General features: G+C 39.9%; 4 protein-coding genes across 8 annotated transcripts in view; 3 read left to right on the top strand and 1 right to left on the bottom strand.

Moving 5' to 3' along the window:
* The first annotated feature begins 1,247 nt into the window (after window positions 1-1,247).
* On the top strand, window positions 1,248-5,306 carry LOC122346603 (adenosine receptor A1). The gene is made up of 2 exons (XM_043241335.1): window positions 1,248-2,018; window positions 3,634-5,306. Exons 1-2 carry the CDS (start codon window positions 1,633-1,635, stop codon window positions 4,259-4,261), a joined length of 1,014 nt encoding a protein of 337 aa, XP_043097270.1. The 5' UTR covers window positions 1,248-1,632; the 3' UTR covers window positions 4,262-5,306.
* Window positions 5,307-7,788: 2,482 nt separating this feature from the next.
* Window positions 7,789-9,722, top strand: sys1 (SYS1 golgi trafficking protein). Its single transcript, XM_043241876.1, has 4 exons — window positions 7,789-8,005; window positions 8,223-8,464; window positions 8,546-8,613; window positions 8,695-9,722. Exons 2-4 carry the CDS (start codon window positions 8,303-8,305, stop codon window positions 8,933-8,935), a joined length of 471 nt encoding a protein of 156 aa, XP_043097811.1. The 5' UTR covers window positions 7,789-8,005; window positions 8,223-8,302; the 3' UTR covers window positions 8,936-9,722.
* An 811-nt stretch (window positions 9,723-10,533) lies between these two features.
* snrpc (small nuclear ribonucleoprotein polypeptide C) lies at window positions 10,534-13,319 on the top strand. The gene is made up of 6 exons (XM_043241875.1): window positions 10,534-10,618; window positions 11,144-11,186; window positions 11,281-11,389; window positions 11,697-11,786; window positions 12,704-12,808; window positions 12,891-13,319. The coding sequence occupies exons 1-6, from the start codon at window positions 10,611-10,613 to the stop codon at window positions 13,013-13,015; spliced, it is 480 nt and encodes a 159-aa protein (XP_043097810.1). The 5' UTR covers window positions 10,534-10,610; the 3' UTR covers window positions 13,016-13,319.
* Window positions 13,320-13,487: 168 nt separating this feature from the next.
* The window catches only part of anks1ab (ankyrin repeat and sterile alpha motif domain containing 1Ab), a 32,248-nt gene continuing 22,402 nt past the window's right edge, over window positions 13,488-23,333 (bottom strand). Inside the window, exons 13-14 of one of the 5 annotated variants that reach the window (XM_043241870.1) lie at window positions 19,176-19,274; window positions 13,488-17,675 (exon numbers count right to left, since the gene is read on the bottom strand). In XM_043241870.1, the coding sequence (XP_043097805.1) occupies window positions 17,556-17,675; window positions 19,176-19,274 (219 nt within the window). In that variant the 3' untranslated portion in view covers window positions 13,488-17,555. Of the gene's footprint in view, window positions 19,275-23,333 lie in introns of all 5 variants that reach the window. The other 4 variants (XM_043241871.1, XM_043241869.1, XM_043241872.1 and 1 more) reach the window with 4 other exon arrangements.

Raw genomic sequence — 23,333 nt, 5'->3', positions numbered from 1 at the left:
CAAATCTTCCTCTGTGTCATGACTCTCAGTTTTCTTGAGAGGACTAAAATAGATATGATAACCACATAAACCAGATGAAATGATCATGGATGGCAAGTGCTTCCCTCAATACTGAGACAAATCCATTACCACACTACAATGAACATTACTGAAAAATTAATTTGATGAAGATGATGTCCGATTTCCTGGGTGGAAACATTTGAATATTAAATTACGTGTCTCTCCATGCAGTGATAGAGATTAGGCAGGAAACGGGATTCTGGAACAAGCAGGTCTTTGCTCCCGTTGAGTTCAAGTGTGTGAATTTGAATTCAATTAGCCACGACCCACAGGAAGCTGAACAGGAATTTAAACAGGAATGGCAGGAAGAGGAATTTATTTAAGGGAAATATAAAATATTTCAACAAAAAGGGCAGAACTAGATCACTTTCTACATGTCTGTTGAAGGTTTCTTGTAAAAATCACAATGTTTTATTATGCTACGTAAACTGATAATAGTTAATAATAGAATTTAGCAAAAAATATCTCTTAAAAGGTAACAATACATTAAAAATATAGTAATACTAACAAAACATTTATAATAAAATTTATATTTTAAATAAATGCTTTTTATTAAAAATGTATGTTTTTAACATCATAAACATTTTTTTCTCAAACAGCAAATCAGCATGATTTCTGAGGTATCGTATATATATATATATATAGAAGTAATGACGCTGAATATTCAACTTTGTGTGACAGGAATAAATTACATTTTAAAATATATTAAAATAGAAAAAAGCTATTATTAATTGGCATAATATTTAACGATGTTATAATCCGTTTTTTTAAACTTATATAAAATAAAATCAACTTTATATGTTTGCATGTGGCAAAAAACTTTAAATAAACATTAATAATTAGTAATCAAAACGTGTGTATGAAAACCCACTTGAGACAACTTGAGTTAAAATCCACTGCTATACGTTTAAGTAATTGAAATGTATTTTAAATGCGTAGCAGTGTATTTTAACTCAAGCTGTTCAGTATTACGTAATGGTTTTATTTTAAACTGTATTGTGTTATCTTTGACTAAATGAGTGTATTCACTATTTTTTTTGTCTAATAAAATGAAAGAAAGAAAGAAAGAAAGAAAGAAAGAAAGAAAGAAAGAAAGAAAGCATCCTGTTTCCAGTCAATGCAAATTCAGAAGTGGAATTGTAATTTAAAAGTAACGTTCAATCAAATTCCAAGCAGCATTAGTGTTTGAGGTTTGGGAAGCGTGCGAACAGAGAGAAAGTGAGAGAGATACGCTGAGCGAGAAGAGCAGCGGGCAAAGAAATAGTGCTGCAGAGAATGAAGCACCCCTCCCTTTCCAGCCAGCAGAGCCTACGCAACAGAGAAGGAGAAGCCCAAGTTCGTGAAGAAGAAGAGAACAAGACACACGGCCACTCAAAGTAACAACAGATCACACGGAGCTGCGTTTGAAGAAACTCTTAGTGCTTTTCATGGCTTTTATTGACAGGTCAGACCAGTTCAGCCACTACCGGTGCCATAAATACTCAAAAAAGCTTAAAATAGTGAGTGAGAAAATGACATCGCATACCAGCGTTTGAGGAAACATCATGAGACTCGTATAGAAGACCCAGTGCCATGGTGGAAGAGGAAGCACTGCTACAGACTGTGAAGATGTCGACGGTAACTGAAAGTCTGGAGAAGATGGACTTGATGTACATCTCTATAGAGAGCACTATCGCTCTGGCGTCTGTGCTTGGGAACGTGCTGGTGGTTCTGGTGGTCTACATGAACCAGGCTCTCAGAGACCCCACTTTCTGCTTCATCGTCTCTCTGGCACTGGCTGATATCGCGGTCGGCGCTCTTGTCATCCCGCTGGCGGTGGTCATCAGCTTGGGTCTGAACACGCTGTTTTACACTTGCCTCTTCATCTCCTGCCTCCTCGTCACCATCACCCAGAGCTCCATACTGTCCCTGCTGGCCATCGCCATCGACCGCTTCCTACGCGTCAAAATCCCCACCAGGTGGGTCTGACACTTTATATAAAGATTAAATCATTTTTCTGTTTACTAGCACGTCACGTGAGCGTTACCTGACATCGGAGACCAGTGAACATGCAAATGTGATATTAAATTATCAAAATATTTATAATAAAATGCTTTTTTTAAATAAACCACATCAGGGTGATGCACCAGAATTAACACAGCTGTATCTGGCTCAAAACTAATTGGCGTAGAAACGGTTTTAGACTTCATGGCTTCACCACTGCAAAAAAAAAAAAGAATTTTGGATGCATAAAAACGCATTTCACCAACTTGGTTGCAATGAAATTTGTTAAAATGAAATGTGTGTTCACCAAACCTTCTAATTAGAAATTATATTTTTTATTTATTTCAAGTTGCATTTGTCATGTACCTATTACGCTTTAACTGTAATGCACTCTTTGTTTTATCATATTTCTTGGCTGGGCAGCAGGACAGCAATATATCTTTTGCTTTCTATAATGCAAATCAATGGGCTAGTGTAATGCAAGGCTTTTAACTAAATTAAACCTCCACTGTCTGTCAAAGGGAATGATGTTCACTGGTCTGATAGTATTTTGGCAGCATCCCTAACCACTCATTTGCTTGATGTTTGAAGGCATGTGACTTAAACTGCTTATGTAACACATTTGTGGTGAATGGTGAGTTGAATATATTAAAATATCTTATAATTAAATAGGTTAAGGAAATGTATCTGTACTACATTGGGCATGTGCAACATTGCTATTTTAAGTACAGAAATAAAACAAATACTATAATCTAAATGATTTCGTATTAATTCAGACGTATTATTGTCTGGAAAATGATAATATCCCACTCTAACATTGTGATCGATCAATTTGCAAACACAACTTTAATCAAGAAGATAAATTACGCAGACAACCCAAAGCACAGGAAGCAGGCACATCCAAGGAACAATACAGGGACATCCTCAAACATTCATCTTTCAACGGCCAGCAAAAACACAAGTGAAGAGCACACCATTTAAATACACAGATAATCAAGATAAACAAGGTAACAAGGGGGAGTGGGCAGTAGTCACAGAAACAAACAAGGGTATATATATATAGTGTCTTGTCATAGCAACGCAGTAAAACCATTCAATACCCCTTAGCAATTACATGGCAGCCACCAACAAAGGAGACTTGGATGCACAAAGGCAGAGATGCACAATATAATGGTAAAAGTCCCACCTTCTAAATAAAAAAGCCAATTGCCAATACTAAAGTAGCTGTATGAATGCAGCAGCTGTTAATAGAAACACTGTTTTGAGGAATACGACATGCTGACAATGTAAAAAATGTATTTGCTTAGAACTATAGTGCTGAAAAAAAGTGCATAGTTTACCCAAAAATGACAGTCATTCTGAACCTCTAGGAATTTCTTTCTTCTGTTGAACACAAATGAAGCAATTTCAAGGATTGCTGCTAACCGTTTTTTTTCAGAATATGGAAGTCAGTGGGTGAACTAAGACTATCTGAAACGTGCTCATGCATGTTTATAACATTAGAAGTGTGTGTTATACAAAAAACACCAGCATTGTTGTTTGTGCTTATGACTGGATTTAAAAAGTTTTTATGTCAAATGTTTTTGACAGGTACAACATTATTGTTACTCAGAAGCGAGCATGGGTAGCCGTGAGTTTGTGCTGGCTCATCTCATTTCTGACCGGTTTAGTGCCGATGGCCGGCTGGCACCTCAGCCCACCCGGAAACGTCAGCACGACGCCCATCAAATGCCAGTTCACCGAAGTCATGCGCATGGATTACATGGTCTACTTCAACTTCTTCATTTGGGTGGTGGCGCCCCTGATCATCATGACCGGACTGTACGCCGAGATCTTCCGCGTGATCTGCCGCCAGCTCAACCGTCGGGCCGAGGCCACCTGCGACTCGAGCAAATACTACCGTAAAGAGCTGAAACTTGCCAAGTCGTTAGCTCTGGTTCTGTTTCTGTTCGCGCTCTGCTGGCTGCCACTGCATATTATGAACTGTATTGTGTTTTATTGCCCGACATGCGACATGCCCAAAAGTGCTGTTTACGTGGGTATCTTTATGTCGCACATCAACTCCGCGCTCAACCCCCTGGTGTACGCTTTCCGCATCCAACGCTTCCGTGATACGCTCGTTCATATCATCCAGCGATTTGTGCTCTGTAAAACCCCATCAGCCGTCCCGGGTCAGCACAGTCCTGGACCCATTACAGAGAAAACCCAAGTTCAGTAGCAAGTCAGACTAAGGGGAATCATTCAAGTATACAAAGATGGAGATGCAACACGCAATATGGCAGAATAAGCTCCACCTTCTAAGTAAAAGAGCCAATCAGCAATTAGTAAAGACATTGAACCAATGCAGCTGCCATTAGGAGCAATGTTGCCAAGTCTGCAGTTTTTCGTGGAATTAGACTACTTTAACACTTTTTCAGCGGGTTGAAGTGACCCCAACAAAGTGCTATTTAGCCCCTAGAATGCAACCTTTAAAAAAATGCATACTTTACCCCAGTCTTTACCGGAATCCCGCTGAAAAGCAATCAGGCTAATTTTGAGTAGCACTTGGGTGGGATTTGCTGCGAAAACCTTGCAACTCTGGTTAGACAGTAAGTGTTTTGAGCGGCGCACATAGGACTGCATACGGGCATTGGTTGGTTTAGCATGAAATAAAAGCTTTTTAACACTACTTGAGCATAATAAACCACATTTACGGGACAGCTCGTGTCAGTTTTGGTTGATTTCCCTATTCAAGTTCTCTTTTCAGGTCTTGGATGCCTGAAATAGCTGCCCGGAGGTGTTGCAAATATGGAAGACACTTTCACACACTGTCTGAGATTGTTGCAACTGGCTATCTGAGGGAACTACGCAAATCAGGAAACAGCACAACTATACCCCAAAATTGTGCAAAATATTTCACGCAACGCATTTCTCCATTTTCCATTGTGATTTTGCGCTCTTCGTCGCGGAGGACGCAGCGAACTGCGGCGAGCTGGCATTACTGCAGTTCATGCATCTGAATCAGCTCTTTAAAATGCAGAGAGAGCACTTGTTTACACTGCGTTTGTGGAAATATGCCCAGTTATAATGCTCTTCTCCATCATTTGATGAATTACTGCTGCCACAATGTCTTGAAAGCGTACACAAACAATACTTTTCCAGCGTAATTGCGCCAAGAAAATAGCAGGTTTTGTGAACATTCAGTAGGCCTTATTTGCATAGCAAGGAGGTATGCTAGCGCTGGACAGAATGGCAATGACTACAATTAAATATTCAAAGCACTATACCACACCTGTTTAAGTTGGAATACATTCAATATGACATTACCGAATGTAAAAGCAGTCTAACTGTATAATGAAGTTACCTCTGTGAGACCAAAAATGGATAGGTTCTATAGATACTACAACCTCTGCAGCTTCAAAGATCTCTCTTTTGAATGTAATAAAAATATTTTGTTGCCTGATGTGGCCAAGAATAATTACTGGATGGTTTGCTGCACTTGCCATTTGAAATGCACACCAAGCAACTACTGAAGAGGGTAACAGAAATTAACAGAAATGTCCCACCAATAAGCAGAACAAACAAATATTCATTACAGTCGCAATGCTTCAGGTTACAATTTTCCGCCAAGCAACAAAACAGCAAATGTTCATTACGGTACATTTTTCGGCTCAAGGCTTGCATTTGGTTACACATAAACCTCAGGAAATTGATGTTACGCATTTCTACATATTCTTTAGCTCATTAGCAGATATTTAGGAAACATGCTAAGTTCACATTTCACATTCATGTCAAAAAAAATAGTAATGATAAATGTATTTTAAGGTGTCCATAATACGGAGTAGTAAACTAGTAAGTACTTAGTAGTAGCCTTTGTAGTTACATAAAACAAAATGTACTTACCATGTAACTAAGTTATGGAACAGTTTGTACTTTATGGAGAAGTAATAGGCTGCTACTTTTACACATTTGTTACAGCCCGAGTCTGTTACACAACTACTTATCTAACTAAAAGATTGCCACGTGTGTGTGTCAGAATTACAATTTAATTCTAAATTCAAGAACACAGACATGAGCTACTCGTGTAGCAAGATTGTACTTAAGTGTACTTCACGTGTATCCATACTTGTACACCTTATCTAGCGGAAACTTAGTTTGATTTAACCCATTAGTACACAGCCTAAATACATGCGTTACCTTTCTAATGACATTAAAATGACAGAATATTACACAGGTACAAGTACAATCTTGATGCATTTTATTTTAAGTCGCTGTGTTACGTTACAAATCACAATCACAGGCTGTTCCACACCTTAGTTATATGATAAGTACATTTTATTTCAAGTATGTACAATGACTACTACTAAGTACTAATTAGGTAACTACTCTGTATTATGACACTTTAAAATGAAGTGTTACCAAATAAACACAATGCTACAGCCAGTTATTCTACTTTGAAAAAAAAAAATGAACTAGCTCAGAGGTCACAGATTCTTACCTGACCTAAAAAGCATCGAAATCTAACTAAACGTCTCTTTAACCAGAGCATTTTTTTTAAATGCGGATAAATCAACTCATGAGCTTACGTTGTAAGGCTTGTTGCCTATCCTTGTTAATTGTACTTGTACCTTTTGCGTGTCCTCAATATTAATATTACATACTGCATCTTTAATTAATAGAAACTAATAAAATCAAATAGCTTTTTTAACCAGTAATCATCTAGCAACCATATCACAACTGCATAGCAACACCCTGGCAACCCACTTTAAAGCCTTATTTTCTCATTATTGTCAAAGATAATTCTCTTGATTTCATGACTGAGAATAATAACTTCACAGTAGTTTAATTACATTTTACATTAACATAATTTAAAGGTTTTTACCACGCATTAATGTGAAATAGGGGTGAAAAGCGTCATTAAAATTACATGAAAAAAAGCTTAATAGTCCTAAACATAGGCTTAATTTTCTTTGTTCAGCATTTTTTGTCTTTACCTGTAGATGTGTTGGATTGTGCATTACAATAAAAATACCATTAGATTTACATAACAAATTATAGTAACAGTAAATTCAAATAACACACAGCCTGACTGAACTATAAAGTTAGATGCTATATATTTATAATGAACATGTCCCAGTTAAACAATAACCATGTCGCAATAAACTGCTTGCAAAGTAGGAAAGCATAAAGGAAAACTATTTACATTTGCACAATGCTTTCAGTGTACCAGAATGGCCAATTGTTTTAATTCTCACGCAAACCAACTGACTGACCACAGCTGAGGCTGAGATGGGCGAAACGAACAGAAGATCTAGTCAAATGCGAGATATGTTACCAGCACACTGACCACAAGTGCATAAGTGACTGATAGTAACTGTGTCAGTACCATGCCAGTTAATACGCAGGTTAAAAATACATAAAAACTAACCACAGTGTCGCTGGAAGAAACGCATCAGCCCCTATAGACATATTCATTATGAAACCTTAAACATCAAACTATAAACAGAAGCTAAATGTTTAACAGCAGGGGAGTAGCAACCACTCCTAACACCTTAGCAACCACGATGCTCCACTGAATTATGACAACGCATTAATAAAGGAAGGCCTTAGATTATCTTCCCTCCCTGTTGAAAAAAAACCCCCCACACGCTGGTTAGGTATGTTTTTGAAACTGGGATGCTGGTTTCATATCTCGAGATGCTACTACCCTGCTTTTAAAAATAATAAAAGGGCAGGGTTGTCTGTTTTGACGTCAATCTGCTGCGCGAGAAACGCGCACGCGAGCGATGACGTCACGCCCCGGACAGCGGCTCCGAGTTTCGCATCCGGTTGAGGATATCGTTATTAGCGTTGCGATAAAGCGTTGCCTGCCCGTAACCTCGATCTGTCAGCCGCCCCGTCGACCTCGGAGTCGCCCCACGGATGTGTCTTTGTGTTTTCGCAGCGTTACAGTCCTCACAGACGGATGTCAACAAAGTCGCTGGTTAGCCATGTTTAGCTAGCGAATGCTAACGAGATGCGTGAATGTTGACTAGTGCGCGCGTTGTCTAGTGATGCTAAACAGCGGTGGTTACTTAGTCTGCGTTGTGTTTCGTGATTTTAACTAATAATGTGTGTCTATAATGATGTCCTTAGATGTACCATAACACTTTGACTGAGAAGCAAACCGAGCCTCACTGTTATTTTTTTGTCACTGGCAGGTTGAGGCTCTAATCTTTCTGTCAAGCTTCCCATCGAGCCGGTTTGGGGACGTGTGTCTGTCCCCCTCATCTCCCGCGGGATGGGCAGTCATTTCCGCAGTTACGTCTGGGATCCGATCCTCATCATTTCCCAGATTGTCCTCATGCAGTGCATCTACTACAGCTTCTTAGGTCTGTGGTTGGCTGGAGTTGATGGTTTGGTCCATACCAGCAGATCACTCGACCAGATATTTAGTTACGAGGTAACCGTCCAAATACGAAGATAAATAACGCTGATGTTCTCGACCCGGTACTACGAATTAACTAGTCTACTTTCTGTCAAGGTTCTTGGCTTTTCAACAACACAGGGTCGCTTGTCTATGATGGCGTTCATTCTGAATTCTCTTACATGGTAAGTTTATGTTAATGCCGTGCTGTTCCTAACTTTTATCTGCCATCGGAAGTCACTCTTGGCTCTGTGTCTCTTTGCCAGTGCTCTCGGCCTGTGGTTTTTCATCCGACGGGGGAAACAGTGTCTGGACTTCACGGTGACGGTGCATTTCTTTCACATGATCGGCTGCTGGATCTATAACGCCCATCTCCCAGCCGCCCTGTCATGGTGGTTGGTAAACGTGGCCTGCATGGCCCTCATGGCGGTCATCGGCGAGTACCTGTGTATGCGGACGGAGCTCAGAGCCATCCCTGTCAACACGGCACCCAAATCCAACCTATGAGGACCGTTTAGAGACCGATGTGTATGAGGTCGCGCACCGGCAGGACTGGCGTGTTGACGGATGCTGCTGTGGCTTTCTGAGAGACCGAGGAGAAGTGACTTGGATGTTCTGGTCACATCACTGTATTTAATCCGGATGGCGTTGAGATGGTCGCGCTGCAATGCACGATTATCCCGCGACTCTATCGGCGACACGGCAGCATTCGCGTAATTTCTAAATTACTATTGTAATTATTCTCATTCAGGACCAACACTTTATCATTCATGGATGGCTACTGAAGATATAAAAGTGACGGTCCGTTTTAAAAGCGTGACTCTTAATCTAAATAAAATGCTATGTATTTCTAAAAAACTTGGATAACGGTTCCTATTGCTTTGGAAAGAAATAAGATATTGTAAAGTGGTTTTCGTGTTTTATCAAGACATCCTTTTAGGAATACCAAGGGCACAATTGCATTGACCGTAGTTTATTAAACCAGTTTCAGTCACTGATGAGCATATTATTCCAAAAGACAGTTAAAAGTTACTGGCTACTGTGTTTTTCGTTTGTTTGTTTGTCCCAGAGAATCCTATTTCTCAGTTATGCCACATTAAGGAAGTAACATGGGTTGCTAATAATACGCGTATGCATGTATTTTGCATAAATGCATGTATTTTGACCCACATGCCTGTCAGATGCCATCGAAGAATTGCTTGCGAGAAGTATTTGAGTGACATGAACCTTGAACTTTTTGAAGCAAGTCCAAATCAAATATTCTGCAATAAACAAGAAAACTGCAACATCTGTATACATGAATGATCTCGTTTTGTCAGACCAGATGTGAGTCGGCGTCTTAAAAAGTGTATTCTTCCCGTTAAGCCTTGCAACATCCTGTTTCTCGGAACACTTTCAAACCACATAATGCTGACTACTAAATTTTTTTTAGAAAAATGCTTCATATTAACTCGCGATAAAGGCTTAAAATGTAAAATAGTAAAACTGCAAAAAAAAATATTGCAACCACCGCGCTGTGTTTCAGACCCTTTTCTTTTAGTGGGATGACTGAACAACATGAAGCTGAGCTGCTTAAAACACGCCGTGTTCTCGCACGTTGTGGCATCGAGCATGGCTTGAAGGTGTAATTTTTTTTAAAATAAGTATTCATAGCTATTCTCAAAAGAATTTCACCCAAAAAATTTCTATATTGCATTTTCCTGAAAGAAAATCTTATTTTTTGGTACTGAAATTATAGGACCAAAGTTGATTAATGCAATATTCATTATTGTTGGTTAAGGATTCTCTGTTATTATAAATAAACATTAATGCAGTAAACAAATACTATCATGGCGTATAAATATTTTAGAATTCTCATTTATTTTTTCTCATGAAATTAATGAGGATAGGTCAAGGTCAAAGCTCCGTACGGGTGTGTGAATATTTTATGCACCAGAATGTATTACATGTAAATATGTTTGAGGAAATGCGTCACCATAACAAATTTGAAAAAACGCAAATGCGTTTTGATATTGGGGTCAAATGCGACCGCGTGCGTGCGGCGGTAAACGGAGCCGGGTTCCCTCCCGAACGCGGGGTGGCGCCGGGGCGCGAGCGCGAGCTTCAAACCCAAACAAAGACGTAAAAGCGTTCTCAGATTCTACTTCCGGTGGTTTTCGCCCCGCGCCGCTCCGCTGTGAAGATGCCGAAGTGAGTGTCTCTTTATGTCCGTTTTATACGTTTATGCGATACGTGCAAAATATACCAACGCGTTTAAGTCGTGAATGGTTCGTTAGTAGATCTGTTGTATCTATAGGCATGTTAGAAAACCACATTACAAACACAGCCGCGTTTCTCAGACGAGAGCTAGTAGCGCTTTTGCTAATTCGGTGTTTAAATGGGTTAGCTTTTACATTTACCGTATTGGTCGGTTTGCCATTTTTATATGCAGCTCGTTACTTTAAATGCCACGTTTACTGCAGGAATAAGTTTTTAGTACAAATTGTGCGAGAACAACACGAACAAAAGAGTAGCGTGTAAATACATAATGAATTAATTCAATGCCATGGTCACACCGTGCTTTTTATATGAAGCCAGAACGAAGGCTATAGTACAAAATCACGGCACTTTAGGTTAATTATAAGTGGCAGTACTTATTATACGTACCATCGCTGTATTTCTATGCGAAGGCGGGCTGTTTTTGTCTAACACTAGTGTTTTTTTTGTATTTTTCAGGTTTTATTGTGATTATTGTGACACATACCTGACGCACGATTCGGTAAGATGACCACTTTTACTAAAACCTTAATCTGACCCGTTTAACATGACATTATTATCAGACATTATTATTATTATTTGTTTAATCTCTGCAGCCATCGGTCAGAAAGACACACTGCAGCGGACGAAAACATAAAGAAAACGTGAAAGATTATTATCAGAAATGGATGGAGGAGCAGGCTCAGAATCTCATCGACAAAACCAGTGAGTTCCATGTGAAGACCTTACGGCTGATCTGTATAAATGTTTCTACCACATTTAATTAATTCACATTCAGATATTATTAACAATCCTGATATTGTGAGAACTTAAACTTTGTATATTGCAATTCTGAGGAAGTCAAAATTGAGACGTGAACTTGTAATTTTGAGCATTTCTGACTATATATTTGACATGTATATCAGAAACAAGCTTCCCAATATGCATACATAAACTGCATACTTTATACAAACTGTTTTGACTTATATCTTCATAAGTTTTCCAGTCTAAGAGTCATTATGTTCTGTTTCAGCGGCTGCTTTCCAGCAGGGTAAAATCCCGCCCACCCCGTTCCCAGGAGCCCCTCCACCTGGCGGGTCTCTGCTGCCGCATCCAAATATCAGTACGTTTCAAAGCTCTCAAATGTTCACTTCCTTTCATGGCAGCTACAAAGCGTATAAACAATTTCTGAGTGAACTTTATGCTAATTTATGGCGAGACTACAGGGGAAAGCGTTGTTTTCATGCATTGGTCTTTTGAGATTTTGAGCTGTTTTACTTCCGTAATGTCGTCCTTGAAACTAGTAGAAGGAAAACTTCCAATATACGCATTTAACCAGTTTTCTATTTGTAGTTCAATTAGAGGGCACATCTTTAAAGGCTGTTTTCTCAATGAGTTTATAACTCCACTTCAGTAGAACTTACAAAAACGTTTTTTAAGCGAGATTTATATAACCTTTATTCCTGGAAACATGCTGATTTGTCTTTTACATTTTACAAAAAAAAAAATCTGAACAAGAATTAATTTGGTGTTCATATTCATATTTTCCATATTAAAACTGCATATTTAGACATTACAATTTTCAAAAGTATGTGAATGGACTGGTGATTAGTTAGTTTGGGAGGTTTAGTGAACTGCAGCGTCTTGCCTTAACACAATGTTAACTCAATTAAAGGAATAATTCACCCAAAAGTAGAAAACCCTATCATTTACTCACCCACGAATCTGCTGAACACGAAGGAAGACATTTTGTTTGTTGACCCAAAACGGCCTGATTGCAAACTTTATTCAAAATTTCTTCCTTTGTGTTCAGCCGAACAAAATTCATACTGATTTGGAACTACTCGAGTGCGAGTAAATCATGATTGATTCATTTTTGGGAAAAACGTTTTCAATTCAGAAATTGTGAGATGTATTACTTCAACCACCCTGTTCTCTTCCTGTCAATTATTGAAAAACCAATAAATTGAGACTTAATGATTTGATTACATTATATCACTAGCATATCATTTATAAGGAATAACGTGTTTTTCGGTGCAGGTGGACCTCCGAGGCCGGGCATGTTACCAGCTCCACCCATGGGTGGTCCTCCCATGATCCCCATGATGGGTCCCCCTCCTCACGGCATGATGCCCGGAGGACCAGGTAAACCCCTTTATCTGAATAAGTTAATGTCCGGGCTTTCTATTAATGAATTGACCGTCACATCCATCTGGCTTTCTTTCAGGTCCAGGTATGCGGCCACCGATGGGCGGGCCTATGCAAATGATGCCTGGGCCACACATGATGCGACCTCCCACTCGGCCAATGATGCCGGCCGTTAGACCCGGTATGGTGCGACCTGATCGGTAAAGCTACGGTGCCACAGATGACTCGGCCAAATATCTACACTGGTTTTACAGTCGATCTAAGAGTTTTATCACCCATTTGTGTTTTATGATGACTAATGTCCGCGGTCCGCTCGAGTGACTCAGATTACCACAAATTTTTGTAAAATCTAACGAACCTTCCATTGGCTTTCATTTCATATTTATGACAGACCAGAGGGTGTTGCGTAATGGGTTTGTGTCGGATGTGAATTTATTACGTTTTTTTAATTTACTGTTGGGATGATTTTCAGCTTTTTGTTTTTTCCAAGTTTTTTGAGAAAATAAAGTAAAAAAAAAAAAAATTCTGTTATGTTTTGATTTGGTCTGCTTGGGTAACATTTTAAAATGCATTTTAAGCACTCGAGCAATATAATCAAAGCCAGCTGTTTGTGTACTTCATAAAATATGCTAAAATACAATCGAACCGAGTGACATTTAAACACAAGACAAAAACATAGAGCAAAAATTCTATTGAATTTATTAGTTCAATGGCATTGAGATAGTATAATGATTGTTCCTTAAGTAAATGGAATGAACATACAGAATAGTATGAACATTCAGGACAAAAAGTACATTTATTAGACATCTTTTAATCGTAGTTACTTTACCTTCTACTTAGGCCAACAGTGGTATTTTATCTTGTGTTGTCAAGTGCAAGCGTTCTGCCCTGATCCTGGTATGTTTCTGACGTCCTCATACTCTTCCCAACCGGGAAGAAAAAGAGGATGCTAACGTAATTGGTGTTGAATCGTTTGTCAATATTTGCTCAAATTATGTGACGTTCAAAAGAAATTCAAGTGAATTCAAAGAGAAAGCGAGGGACATGTGTTGCCTGAGGGGTTTGCATCTTTTCTTCTTTTTTTTTTCTCTCATTTTCTGTAAACCATTCTGTTCTGCTGCAGCATACGTGCCCATTTTTTTCCATTATGTCAAAGAACCTGCTAACTATAAAAAAAAAAAACGCTCGTCGTGATGCTAGACAACTAGGCTTTGTGATAGGTGGCCATAAAGTGACGATTCAGCTCTTTGTTTTCATATGGCAAATCAATAGCCTAAATATGCTACATCTTTGCTATTTCACAGTAAGATCATTGCATCAACCACTGATTCCATTTCAATTTAGCTGGATTCTTCACATACAGGTAAAAATATTTTTGCTGATTTACATCGAAGCACTTCATCTCAACAGTAACGTTTCCATCTCGGGTCCGCATTTGAACCCATTTTGTTTTAAATGCGGCAAATCTTCAACAAGCAGTCCAAAACTTCTCATTTTTTTTAGGTATAATCTGCCAACGTCGCTCGCAAAGTCCTCCGTATGAAAATAAACCACAGTTTGAGGAAACATTGAACGCTAAAATGCACAATGTTTACACAGTGCTCAGGAAAGAGAAGTCCAGTTTTCCAGAGATTACTGCTTGCCTTTAAAGATATGAGTGAATCTCAAGGGAAAAACTTGAAAATGTTCATCTTTCACCCCAAAACAAAATAAGCGAACAAAACCTATTTTTAAGACCGTGCATCGGCACATTTTTCATGACAATTAAGCAAATTAGACATCAATGTTCTTATCATATTTGGAAAACGGCACAGTTAGTCTACATCTTAGCTGTACTGCTTTTAATTAATGAAGATTTTAATACATTTATTGTGCAAAAATGTGTCTAGATGATAATGTCTTAATAGTCCTGAAAATAGGCTTCATTGGCTTTATGCAAAAAAAAAAATCTTTTGATTTTGGGGTGAAACGACATTGCTTTGTGAGATTCAGTCAATTTGAATATCATGCTGATTCATATTTTATTATATAATGTGTTACATCCGCTTCCACATCACCAGCAAATCAGTTTATCGGCTGGGTAACGTCCGTATTCAAGTTTATTTTTGCAGTAGGAGCAACTTTGGACAGTCCGTTTGGTACGGCAGTTAAGTGCTAATTTTGTATTTCTCTTTCTCTCTCGCATACTCACTCAACTTCTTCCTCATTTGGACTCACACATAAAGTTTCACCTGAGTCCCCTTCAATTCACACCTTGGTGTCCGGAAACTTGAAAGGTGGAGTCAGCTACACAAGGAAAAATATATTGGAATTCAGAAATGGGAACGCTCTAAAATCCCAATCAAGTTGTCAGAGCCCAGACAGGACTGCTAATTAAATCTGAAATATTAAAAAATGGCATTTCAAAGAAGTGTCAAAAAATACACAAAGCTCACGTTTACAGGATATGACGCATGAGCGAAATGGATCTCGTGTTAGCCTCTTTGGCGATTTTGAGTTAGGAAATGAGACAAAACAATGGCAAACCATGGTTGTTAATGAGTGAGGATGATTGTGATGTCTGGAAGTTGAGAATGTGCAACACAGTCACAAAGAAATTACCACAACTTTTAACAGATTACGCCATAAAACCGGACGTGAGAGACAAGTGCAGTTCAGAAGTGATTAACAGCCAGAATCAAACGAAAGTGAACAGTCTTTTCCACACACACATACAGCCAGGTTCACACTGCAACGATTTGGAAACACGACAGCGCATAAATAAGAAATTAATCGCCCAAATTATCGCTCTGTGTGTGTGCGAGTCTAAAACCAAAAATGGCTGACGGTTAGCGACCGTTGCGAAAGTTTCGCTACAGGGACAGCGGTCATAAACCACAAACATCGACGCCGATATTTCTGAATAAAGAAACACAGGCGACCAAAAGCTTACGTAACCGATAATTGTCAGGAAAAGCTACAGAAATTTGCGAGCAAATCAAGACACATACCTCAGTGCGTCACTTCCGTAACGGTGCGCGTGCATGCTACGCAAATTCAATAAAAGCGGCTATCGATATTTAAAGGGACAGTTCACTCGTTAGAGTTTGGACATAATACATATCTTGAAGAATACCGGTAACCAAACAGTAACCAGCAGGTTTTTTTTATACTATGGTTTCTAGCAACTTGTCTGGTTCCCAACATTCTTCATAATATCTTTCATGTCTGACAGAAAAAATAAACTTATTATGATATAATTAAAATTTTCAATTAACTTTTGAATGCTCCATGCATAAATCTGATTTAAAAACACAGTTGTTTGGGGGAATCGTATTTAACCGCAGTGTGAACGTGGCACATGAAACAAGACAAAACATAAACCGTCAAGAATGTAAAAGACCAGATTTCTAGCATCTAATACATTAAAATAACGTTTTTCTTATTCTTCTCTATTTTGTTTTTTTGAGTAAATAAACAAAGTGGTGCAAACTTACAGTGTTTTTTCAAACGTTCAGTATATGTCACAAAATGCGTAAGGCTGTTTGGAGCTTCTTTTTTTTTCTGTCTCTAGCCTTAGTGCTTTTTCTTTTCTTGGCTTCATTATCTTCTCTCTAAAGATAATTGTCACCGTGGGAATTCTTTTGCAATTCAAAATAGTAACATTTACTATTATTATGTCTACGAAAATATCCTGTCTCATTTTTCTGCAAATGACTTTGTGGTGGAAATCTCAGAGGGAACTAATTTTACAGAACAAATCATCAATCACAAAAAGAACATAGAGGTTATACACACACTTATCATGTGATGTTAACAATGTAAAGTTACAAATATAGAACTTTACGAAACAAAATGGATTTCCTTATTAGACAAAAAGTCAATTAAATTCCAACAAGAAAACAGAATAGGAATGTTGCCTTGGTTATTCCACTTTCTCTGGGCTGTATTCTACTCTTCCCAGTAAAACTGTATTGCATTTCAAATCCCAACCTCTAAACGCTCTAAACAGGCATAGTCTTTCTTCCGAGGGCCTCAGAGCTGCAGATGCCTGGTAAGACAAAAGGAAGCACTGGATGTGAATCGAGATTACAGACCCAACTCTTTTGAAAAACTGAAGAACTGCTGGGGGTGGGGGTAACGTGGGTCCGACTACGGGGGGGAAAAAAGTGATCTAGTGCTACAGGGTTCGAGGAGCGCCGATGGGAAACTGTGTTATGCTGCATTCATGACCGTGAATGTACGTAAACTTGAAAAACAGTACTAGTATTGCTGTTTCAGTCAGAGTTCGTGGATCTACGAATTTCTAATAAAGGTCCGCCAACGTGTCCGTCCGGATGAGGAGATGTAGAAATGCTACAAGTGTCCGAGTGCTACTCGGCGCATCAAGTTTGGAGGTTTTGTGATAGAGAACCCTCAGATACGAGGGACCGAACCGTAAACATTCAGCGTAATAAAATAAGGGAAGCTTTCAAGAGGTGATTTCGGACCATGACGGAAGAGTTTGAGGAGGCTGGTTATACGGCAAATCCAAGGATTCCAGAAAGCGCTCATTGGTCAAGACGACAAAAAGAAGGAAGGTGGAGGCGTACGGCTCTCCGAGAGGGCAATGCAGGCAAGGGCCGGGGTCGGGACTGGAGTGGGAAGTAGTCTTGCCCTGAGGAAGGCTACAAATCACAGTGAGAAGGCACGGGGCACTCGAGTTTATGGGGCATGGGGTTGAAATGGGGCAGCAGGCGGGATTGGACAAGGGCCGTGCCCTGCTTCAAAATATGGTGGTCTCATACTTGGTGCTACTCGAAGGTCTGGAGGATTCCCGCGGTTCGAAGAGCCAACTGGTGCTGCCCAGGGACTGCAGGTCCGTTTCCGGCTCCAGAGGGTCGATCTGCCGGAGAAGTAGGAGCGAGGAGTGAGACTGCAGGAGAGAATGGCAGCCAACGGAAACCCACAATTCACAAAAGTGAGGAGATGGCCGTTGAGGGTGAACACCATGTAGGAGAAATCACCGTAGGTATAGACACAACAACACTGATATCTGAACCTGATGCTGAGCGTTTATATGCAAACAGATGTTCGTTTTAGCTGCTAGTTAACAGACAAACGTTCTTGCAAATGGACTCTTAAATTCAATTTGCGCACAAAATCCCTAGAGTAGTGTCTTTTAAGAAGGTCGCCTGATACTGTCATTTCAAGTTGTTTTCAAAAAAAGGGACGATTTTGAGTTTGATAATAAAAAGGTGTAAATGTAAGATAATAGTCTCCAATGTTGCTGGCTCAACATGTTAAGTATTGCTCAAAACGCAATACTTTGTTTTTGAAAAGTCCTCTCAATGACATTGTTAGGCGACGCAAACTTTTCATTTCCCTTTACTTTCTAATAATTATAAAAGACGTGGTAAACCCAATTAAAAATTGTAGAGATCTGTGAAGTACATCTACAGAATAAATCAACTGAAAACATGTCTGGGTCACATTTCAAAATCCCTTCAGAAATTAGATTTTGCAAACCTTAAAAATGAGTCTATGTTTTGCACTGTAACATTTTTACAAGACAATTATGCACAAAATTACCATAATAATGCATATGGGTGTTTTATTTTGTACTGTATTGTATTCGAGATTAAGCAATATTCACCAGAATTAACTATAAATATGAAAAAACCTAAAAACAATAAAAATAATTAAAACCTATTTAAATTATATATTGCCTAACTGTATCTATCATTATGCATGTATGTTTGTGTGTGTGTGTTTATATGCATGCACGCACATATATTTTATCTATACATGTATAAATAAATATGCATATTATAAACACACACACACAAACACACACACAGTAATAGGAGTAATATATTGCCATGTTGTAAGTTCTTAATTGTCATCAAAATGTCACAAAGCAAAACAATTAAATCATTTAATAATAATTTTCTTAAATCAAAACATAATGTCTTATTTTCTTTTGACTCTTGAGTGAAATATCACCTGGACAGGTAGGTTTTTGATAAGTTTCATGACATTTTTTTTTTTAAAACAAACCTTACTCTGTTCACATATTGAGAACATCCTCAGGCCAAAACAAGAATTTGCCACTGACACAACATACCCTCATCCTTGAATTTTGTACATGATTGCAACGTTTAAATCATCTTGATTTTAAATGATTTTACTTATACCACAGTTTTAAAGTTGTGACCTGTTGCTAGTGTCAACCAAAAATGTACATGGGGGGGAAAAAATAGGTGGATAACAGTGAAAACTGGAAACATAACAGGAAAATTAGTAAAGTGAATAAGTGGCAGGGAAGAGAAAGCCAGAGACGTAGCAGGTAGAAGAGTGCTGGAGAATGTGAGGGAGAGAGAGAGAGAGAAAGAGAGAGCAGAACCTGAACTCCAGGGCTGATAGAGGGCAGCGGGAGGTAGGAGGGGCGGTGGGCGGAGCACGTGTGACAGTAACAGCAGCGGCATTCAAGCACAGGTGCACCCTGGGAAGGAGGACCGGGCAGAAGCACAGAGACACAGATTACAAGCTTCCGCGACAAAATAAAGTAATATAAGACATGAAAAATATAACGGGACTGGAGAATCTTGACATAGTTAGACCTGTTCCATGGATCATGTGGGTCATTGCTATAATGCAGTACAATAAACAAGAGAATAACAGTTTGGCAAACAGTATTGAAGATGGAAATCATACAATCTTTTATCAAAATGAAGGTGAATTTTAAATGGTTTCGCTAACTTGGTTTTAGCTTATATTTTTCATCCAGCACTTATAACATGGAAACATATTCCAAAAACATTCTTCATTGGGAATAAAGTTCGTTTTTGGTGCCCAACCTTGATCCTGGCACTCGACTATCCTGCAAAGTTTAGCTCCAACTCACCTGTACTCACCACATACACCTGCTTTTAATCCTGCTTTTAATTTTCAAGCGATCCTGAAGACCTTAATTGGTCGCTTCAGGTGTGTTTGATTAGAACTGGAGCTAAACTTTGCAGGACAGTCAATCGCCAGGAGCAGGATTGTGCACTCTTGCTCTAAATCAATCAATAAAATATGACAAATTATGATTGAACAACATCAGAATCTCAAAATTTGCTTAAAATGTAACAAAATTAATCTTTTCCTTTTGTTGACTTCGTCTGATAAGCTAACTATCAATTCCTTGATCAACACTGGATAACTTTAGCTCTTTATTTACACAGTAATGCTTATTATCTTGCAATACTGATAATAATCTAATCATATTTAAGTTTGGGCTTGACCAAAACATATCTCTGAACATCTGCTATATTCTTTTACATAAACACAAGCAAAAGTTCAAAAGGTATTGCAGAATAGAAATGACCCAGTAATTCATTTTAAGTTGAAACAAAATAACACAAAAATTTAGCAACTTAAAATCAATCCCACATTAAACCGGACACAAACAAGAACAAAGTGTGTGCTGTGTTTATATTGTGTCAAAACTGACTCAAAAATACCCAAATGTAATACTTTCATTAGAGTGGATGCCATATTTAAACTGATACAAATGCCAAGGAAGCTGCAACAGAATTTTTGGCTGATGGTGCGAAGCCGGGCCTTATGTAGTTTGTGGATGACCTCAATCCACGCTCGTACCTGCACCTGCTCAACTCTCACATTTTCCTGTGAAAGAAGCAAGACAACAGCGAGGGGAGCTTGGCAGCGGACACAGTGTCTCGTTCCTTACTCAGAGAACATGGGTTACATAAGTAACCTAAGACACTCTCTTTCATAGGTTCACTTCAACTCTGCATAGCTGATGCAGTGGGAATTATATACAACACACGCCAAGCTAACACATTGACCTGTTTTTAACAACAGAATATATAGCAAAGCCTACTTAAACTCAAAGGATCAGCCTGCTACTATACAGATGTCTTCCACAGGAACTCCCATAAACAAGGCAACTAAGGGAACCACCCCCCTGGTAGAATGAGCGCTGATGTCTAGAGGTGAAGGCAGTCCGTGCACCTCATAAGCCGTCTAAATAGCTTCTCTAACCCAGTGGGAAATGGTATGTTTTAGTGCGGCCTACACCAAAGCATACCAGCATCTGTGAAGACTTAGGCATCACTGATTGTGATGCTTCACATATATCTTCAAAGCTCCAATTGGGCATAACAAATAAAGGTTACCACCTTCACCCAAAGGACGAGGAGAAAAGACCTGCAAAACCACCAGCTGTGAGCGAAAAGCAGTAGTAAGGGCTTTGAGGAGATAACCAGGTCTGGGCCTCAAGAATGCTTTTACCAGACTAGGAGCAAACTGGGTTCACTACATGATTTAAGCACCAGGACTTTTGATTAGAATGGAACTTCCTGTTGGGGGCCCTGGCACAGTTGATGACCTCCCGGACACCATCTGAAAGGTCAACTGCTGGGTGCCAAATTCTTCCCTGTAGCCGACACAGCGGGTCTCTCCTGACTGGAATCTCCCATGGATCACCCTCCAGATGGGAGACTAACTCTGAGAACCATCTGGGACGGCCAGAACAGGGCCACTAATAGGAGGCAAACACAGCACATCCTCACTCTGTATAAGATAACTGGGTTGAGTCTGACTTTAGGAAAAGCATATAACTTGATGTCTGGCCAAGGATGCACTGGCACATCTATCCCTAGAGGAGCTGGAAGAGAAAGGGAGATCCAAAGGAGGCATTGGGTCGACTCTCGAGATGCAAAGAGGTTCACTTCTGCCGCACCAAATCTTTCCCAAATCTGAGCCTCCATAAAGTGGCCCCCCATCCTGAGAGAGAAGAATCTGTCATGATCATCTGGCGATAACAAACTACCCCCATCATCAACCCTCTCTGGAGGAAACTGAGGCTTCATCATACTAAAAGAGCTCTGAGACAAGAGCTCAGCACTCTCAGCAGGCGGATGGATGAACATTCAGGGACTTCACTCACCACAGAAATGGCCTTAGATGAGGCAGCCCCAAATTAAGAACCAGGAAAGATGCTGCCATGAGGCTTAGTAGTCTGCGACAAACCACTGATACATGACGACCTAGCATGAACTGGGTCAGACACGATACAATTCTCTCAATCCGAGTGGGAGCCAGATGGGCCTTCATCGAGACTGACGCCCAAGAATAGTAGGCACGCTCTTCTAGCCATTTAGCCGGAGGCTATGCGCACAAAGGTGGAGAAGAAGAGCCAGATCCCCTGGAGCCTCAGTGGAGCCAGAGCAGCATCCAGAAACATTTGGTGAATGTCCTTGGGGCCCAAAAGGGAGAACTTTGCATTGGCATGCATTTCTTCCAAAGGCAAACCTGAGAAACTTACTGTGTCTCTGAACAACCTACATGTGGAAGTAAGCATCCTTTAAGTTGACACAGACAAACCAGTCCCCTTCCTGGACCTGTGCAAAAATGAATGTCAGCATCCTCTTTCCTCTGTAGAGGGAATAATTCAGTTTGCGTAGATCGCATCCCACTTCGGGACAAGAAAATACTGGCTGAAGAAGCTGTGATTTAGACCTGAAGAGAGGACCTCCTCTATTGCCTCTTCTAAAAAAGGGAGGAGACTTTTTGCTGCAGAACAGAGGCCATGTCTGCGCTCTTTCATTAAGTCCTACAAAGCTTAGACAGGAGGAGAGGGCAGGACTTCCACGAGGGGGCAGTAAGCATGTCGTCTACTGCCGTAACCGCAGCTTAACCCTGCTCCACAGAACCAACGAGGTTGGTGAAGTTAGCGGCCTCCGCATTAGTGAGACAAGAGGGGAAAGGCAGTTTCCAAGACCTCAAAAAATTTCCTGATGCAGGTTGGGAAAGAAGGGGAGCTTCTAATCCAGGCACAGCTTCTCAGTAGATCGTGCCAACACATCCACCAGCTCAGCATAGACTGGGAAAGGCCATGTCTCCTGGCCACTAGGTTGGAGACAATCAGATGAACCAGCTCCAAAATCCTCAGAGTTGGAGACCACAGTAAACTAAATGTCCTCCATACCAAAAGAAACAGTTTCCTGTGCTTCCAGGGTGGACACAGGACAGTTGTGAGAAAATAACACTGGAGGATCTATGCACCAAAACTTGGGAAGAAAAAGCAGGAACTGCTCATCCTCAATTGGCTCAACGTCCGAACTCCAGGCCATGGCTTCACAGAGGGAGGTGGCCTCCAGAAAGGCTTGACGGGAGTGAACAGCAGATTCGCTATCAAAGACTGTGAGTCTAGCGCACATGGTCTTAGGGATAAAATTCTTGCAGTACTTATAAGAAGAAATGCCAAAAGTATGCTTGTATGGGCAATGCCCATACATCTGATGCACTTCCTGTGCCCATCGTTGCTTGCGATGAGATGAGAGCACAGCAGTTGGCAACAACAGATATCAGGAGATAACTTCTATTGAATGCTGTCACCGAAGTGGAAAAACAGCAATGAAAAAAAGGTCAGAAAAACTGTGAGAAGCACTTCTGAAGAGAGGAAAATCGGAGAGCTAAGATGTCGCAGGTCATCCATGTACTACGTAACTGGGACTTCGAGCCATCAGCCAATAAATTGGCGTGATTCTAT

This window comes from Puntigrus tetrazona, chromosome 6, assembly GCF_018831695.1.
Source record: "Puntigrus tetrazona isolate hp1 chromosome 6, ASM1883169v1, whole genome shotgun sequence".
Lineage (NCBI taxonomy): Eukaryota > Metazoa > Chordata > Actinopteri > Cypriniformes > Cyprinidae > Puntigrus > Puntigrus tetrazona.
Note: the sequence above shows the minus strand (reverse complement) of the source record. Positions and strands in the feature narration are given on the sequence as shown.

What these genes read in the sequence shown, in the direction of transcription:
- snrpc (XM_043241875.1), top strand. An exon ending in CATACCTGACGCACGATTCG is followed by an intron (nt 11,187 to 11,280) that starts GTAAGATGACCA and finishes TAATCTCTGCAG; the next exon opens with CCATCGGTCAGAAAGACACA. An exon ending in GCTGCCGCATCCAAATATCA is followed by an intron (nt 11,787 to 12,703) that starts GTACGTTTCAAA and finishes TTTTCGGTGCAG; the next exon opens with GTGGACCTCCGAGGCCGGGC.
- LOC122346603 (XM_043241335.1), top strand. Translation starts at nt 1,633, where the DNA reads ATGGTGGAAGAGGAAGCACTGCTACAGACTGTGAAGATGTCGACGGTA. An exon ending in CGCGTCAAAATCCCCACCAG is followed by an intron (nt 2,019 to 3,633) that starts GTGGGTCTGACA and finishes TGTTTTTGACAG; the next exon opens with GTACAACATTATTGTTACTC.
- sys1 (XM_043241876.1), top strand. Translation starts at nt 8,303, where the DNA reads ATGGGCAGTCATTTCCGCAGTTACGTCTGGGATCCGATCCTCATCATT. An exon ending in ACCAGATATTTAGTTACGAG is followed by an intron (nt 8,465 to 8,545) that starts GTAACCGTCCAA and finishes CTTTCTGTCAAG; the next exon opens with GTTCTTGGCTTTTCAACAAC. An exon ending in ATTCTGAATTCTCTTACATG is followed by an intron (nt 8,614 to 8,694) that starts GTAAGTTTATGT and finishes TCTCTTTGCCAG; the next exon opens with TGCTCTCGGCCTGTGGTTTT.